This window comes from Leptonychotes weddellii, chromosome 3, assembly GCF_054177405.1.
Source record: "Leptonychotes weddellii isolate Sample4059 chromosome 3, ASM5417740v2, whole genome shotgun sequence".
Classification (NCBI taxonomy): Eukaryota; Metazoa; Chordata; class Mammalia; order Carnivora; family Phocidae; genus Leptonychotes; species Leptonychotes weddellii.
The window spans coordinates 29,470,345-29,474,417 of NC_138371.1; the positions used below are offsets into that span (position 1 = coordinate 29,470,345).

General features: G+C 46.4%; 1 protein-coding gene across 4 annotated transcripts in view; it reads right to left on the reverse strand.

Annotated features, from left to right (window-relative positions):
• CYP20A1 (cytochrome P450 family 20 subfamily A member 1) overlaps positions 1-2,354 on the reverse strand; it is a 74,496-nt gene extending 72,142 nt beyond the window's left edge. For 2 of the 4 annotated variants that reach the window (XM_081813876.1, XM_081813875.1), the window contains exon 1: positions 2,195-2,354. In XM_081813876.1, coding sequence (XP_081670002.1) covers positions 2,195-2,266 — 72 coding nt within the window. In that variant the 5' untranslated portion in view covers positions 2,267-2,354. Of the gene's footprint in view, positions 1-1,486; positions 2,145-2,194 lie in introns of those variants that run through there. The other 2 variants (XM_081813878.1, XM_081813877.1) reach the window with 2 other exon arrangements.
• Positions 2,355-4,073: the final 1,719 nt, after the last annotated feature.

Below are 4,073 nucleotides of genomic sequence, written 5' to 3' on the forward strand. Positions count from 1 at the left end.
TGTCACTCTTCTGTTGAAACCCTCCAGTGGCTTACCTCAGAATAAAAGCCAAGTCCATAAACCGGCCTGCCACAAAAATCTGCCCTCCCTCCCCATCATTCTGATTTTAACTGACTAGTCTTTTCCTCACTCCACTCCAGCCACACTAGTCTTCTTATTTTCCTGGAACACACTAGTATGGTTCCCCCTGAAGATGTGCATTTGCTATTCCCTTTGTCTGGAATGTTTTCTCAGATACCTGAATGGCTTGTTCCCTCATCCCCTTCAGGTCTCCATTCAAATTTCTCCTTATCTCTTGACCATCCTACTTTTTCTTTTAACTCCAGTATAATTAACCTACGGTGTAACATTAGTTTCAGGTATACCATATAGTGATTCAACACTTCTATACAACACTTGGTGTTCATCAAGACAAGTGCACTCCTTAATCCCCATCACCTATCTCACCCATCCCCCTGCCCATCTCCCTTCTGGTAACTATCAGTTTGTTCTCTATAGTTAAGAGTCTGTTTCTTAGTTTGCCTTCCTCTTTTCCTTTTCTCTTTTTTTGCTTTGTTTCTTAAATTCCACATATAAGTGAAATCACATGGTATGTCTTTCTCTGACTTCTTTCACTTAGCATTATACCCTCTGGCTCCATCCATGTCATTGCAAATGGCAAGATTTCATTCTTTTTTGTGGCTGAATAGTATTCGTGTGTATATACATCCTCTTTATCTGTTCATCTATTGACAGACACCTGTGCTGCTTCCATAAATTGGCTATTATAAATAATGCTGCTATAGAATAGAGATGCACGTACACCCCTTAACTAGTGTTTTTGCATTTTGGGAGTAAATACCCAGTAGTGCAATTACTGGATCACAGGGTAGTTCTACACAAGAAAGAAGTGTTGGCAAGGATGTGGAGAAAAGGGAACCCTTTGGCACTGCTGGTGGGAATGCAAGGTAGTGTGGCCACTCTGGAAAACAGTATGGAGCTCCTTAAAAAACTTTAAAGTAACAACCCTACCTGTTACCAACTTTATTTTGCTCCATAATGCTTAATACTAAAATACCATTTGTGTTTCTGGTTTAGATTACCTATTTCCTCTCACCAGAATATACATTCAGTCAGGAGTTTCCTGCCTAGCTGTCACTGCTGTATTCCCAGTACATGGAACCATACTTGGCACACGTATTTGGTTGAAATAAACAGTGTTGCCTTCTATTAACTAATCAAAGGACAGTCTCACTTAAAGATTATAAAAAATTCAAGATCTGGAACCATTAAACGTCTCGTTTCTCAGGAAAAAAAAAAAGATACCGGATGTTCCGGATTGTGTAGTTACAATATTCCAATCTGATCTATTTACCAGCTCTGAAAAGGACATTTAAGAAGGTCTTAGGTCATTATCAGTGATGTTTTGGCGTGTTCCGTTACTTTACAACTTTTTCCACAAAAACACCCCCTTGTTTTGTAGACCGGCGAAGAGATGATTGCTCACCTACTAGCTCCTTTCTTTCTCAGAATCACCCTCTGAGGCTGACAAAGGCAAGCAGAGAAAAGGAGGCTAGAACGAGATTCAGAGCTGAAGCCCAGCGGCTACGTCAAGCGCACGCACTAACCCACGGCAATGCTCATTCCACGGTTCCATTTGCTTCTGAGGCCCTGCGAAGAGCAAGACCGGTCTGGACCTTAAGGACTCTGGATTTCAGTCATAAACAGATGAAAAGATGGATGGGAAGGCAGAAGCCGCAAAAAAATGCTGGGAGAATCCTCGGGAAAGGACAAAGGAGAGGAGCATCCTCAAGTTTCCTCCCAGACACACTGGAAAATATAATTTGGGTTTGGCACAGTTATTGCCAAAAAAACACCCAAAAGTACATTTCGCGCAGGCTGTAACAGAGGCGTGGCAATTCCGGGAGCAGGGCACTAAGAACCCAGGCGGCCACGGCCCTTTGAGCTCGCGGCGCCTGAGGGGTCGTGGAGCAGCCCGCGCCGCTCGCTTTCCAGCGCTGCCCGCGCGCGCGCGCGCCCGCTAAGCGTCACTTGCTCGGGAGCTGCCCCCGCGCGTAGCGGGAGCCGGAGCGAGGGCGGGAACCCTACCCTCCGGCCCACCCCCTGCGGCCCACTGCGTGCAGAGCGACGTGGGTGCGGGAAACACAAAGGCTGGGGCAGCGGCCAGAACCCCAGAGGCCGAGACGGCGGTTACCGGGTAGAGGTAGAGCACCGCTGCCACCAACGCCAGCAGGAAGGTAACGGCGAAGATCGCGAAGTCCAACATGGTTCTTCCGCCCGGGAGCCACGTCTCCGATCCCGCGCTCGGGGAGCAGCGCCTCAGCCTGGCCAGTTCTGCGGAATGGGCGTGTGGGCGGAGGCGCCCGGTGGACCTGCGAGCCAATGGGCCGCCGGGGGCGGGGCCGGGACAGGCGGGGCTGGCGGGGAGAGCAATGGAGCGCCGAGGGTGGGCGGCGAGGCTGGGGACGCACCCCAGGGCGGAGGTGACGGCCGACGCGGCATCATGGCGCGTCCCCAGGCCTTGGGGTCGGAGCCGCAGGGGAAAGCGGAGTCCGGGCTCCTAAAACACGTTAGCGGTTACCATCGCTCTGCCCTGACCAACACTTTCCCAGTGGATTTAAGATTAAAACCCGTAAACCAGGGGCGCCTGGGTGCCTCAGCCTGTTAAGCGGCTGCCTCCGGCTCAGGTCATGATCGTGGAGTACTAGGATCGAGTCCCGCGTGGGGCTTTTCTGCTCAGCAGGGAGTCTGCTTCTCCCTTGACCGCCCCCCCCAATGCTCTTTCTCAAATAAGTAAATAAAATCTGTAAAAAACAAAAAACCCGTAAACCAGAGATTCTCACAGTGTGGCCCCCGGAACAACAGCACCAATAGCAGCACCGGGGAACTTGCTAGAAACGCTGATTTCTCTACCCTATCCTAGACCTACGGACTCGGACTCTGGGAGCGAGAGGGGTATGTGTTTTATTTAACAAAGCTGTTGACCTCAGTGAGAACCACTGACCCAAGCTAACCTGGGCTGGGAAATGTCAGAGTCAAGCGCTGTTAGATGCTCCTTGTTTCGCGAAAGAATTATATTTGATGTGCTAATAAATGTGATTCCTAGACACTTTTTCTCATGAGTGAAGGCAGTGAACTGTTCAGTGATGGGTAACTTCCGCTAGAGTTGCAGGAAATTGAAATTTCTAAGCTTCCATCTCCTTCGTGTAAAACAATGGAAATAATACCACACAGAGTTGCCCGCAGAAATAAATCGGATATTTTATGAAAAGTACTTAGCACAGCTCCTGGCAAAATGCTCGTTAGTATTTAGCACTAGTTGTTCTGAGCATAAAAATACCCTAAGATCCCTCTTCTCTGTCACATGATTCAAGTTTTGATTATGGATAATGTAAAGCAAGGCCCATTACTTACTGGTGCTCCATTTAGTGAACGCTCCTAAAAGTACAGATTTTATAGTTTTAACGGTATATAGTTTTAACGGTATAAAGTCTGTCTCTCTCACTCTGTCTCACATACACACAAAGGCAGCAATTCGGTAAGACAAATCATTCGAGATTGCATTTTAGAACATCTATGATAAATGACTTACTGCTTAAGCATGAAACATATCTCATTGAAAATGCCAACTCTTTTGGCATCTATAGCAAATGGAACAAAATGTTGCTATGTGATATTTCATTTGGCAGAAATTGTACTTTTAACTCTAGTTCCCTGTGTATAGATGTGTTTCCATCATTCATTTTTAAATATCTTCTTTGGAATTTTAAAGACATTTCCCGTGTAAATCATATTCCAAATAGGTTTTCAAAACAGTAAACATCAGATTTTTTAAGTGCCTAGTAGAGTTAAGTAACAGTAATCCTAGACACTAATATTCAAGGATATCTGGACTCCCCTTTAGGTTCTAAATTAACCTTTATATTGCCACAGACCCTCTGAACTTTGAGGGTCTGTGAAAAGAGACAGATTACAGAGGCTGAGCAAGACACACAATATTTTAGAGATTGAGTCTCTAAAACTATGCAACTACCTCCTCTTGTGTTCAAACTTTTGCCCAGATACTACCTAAA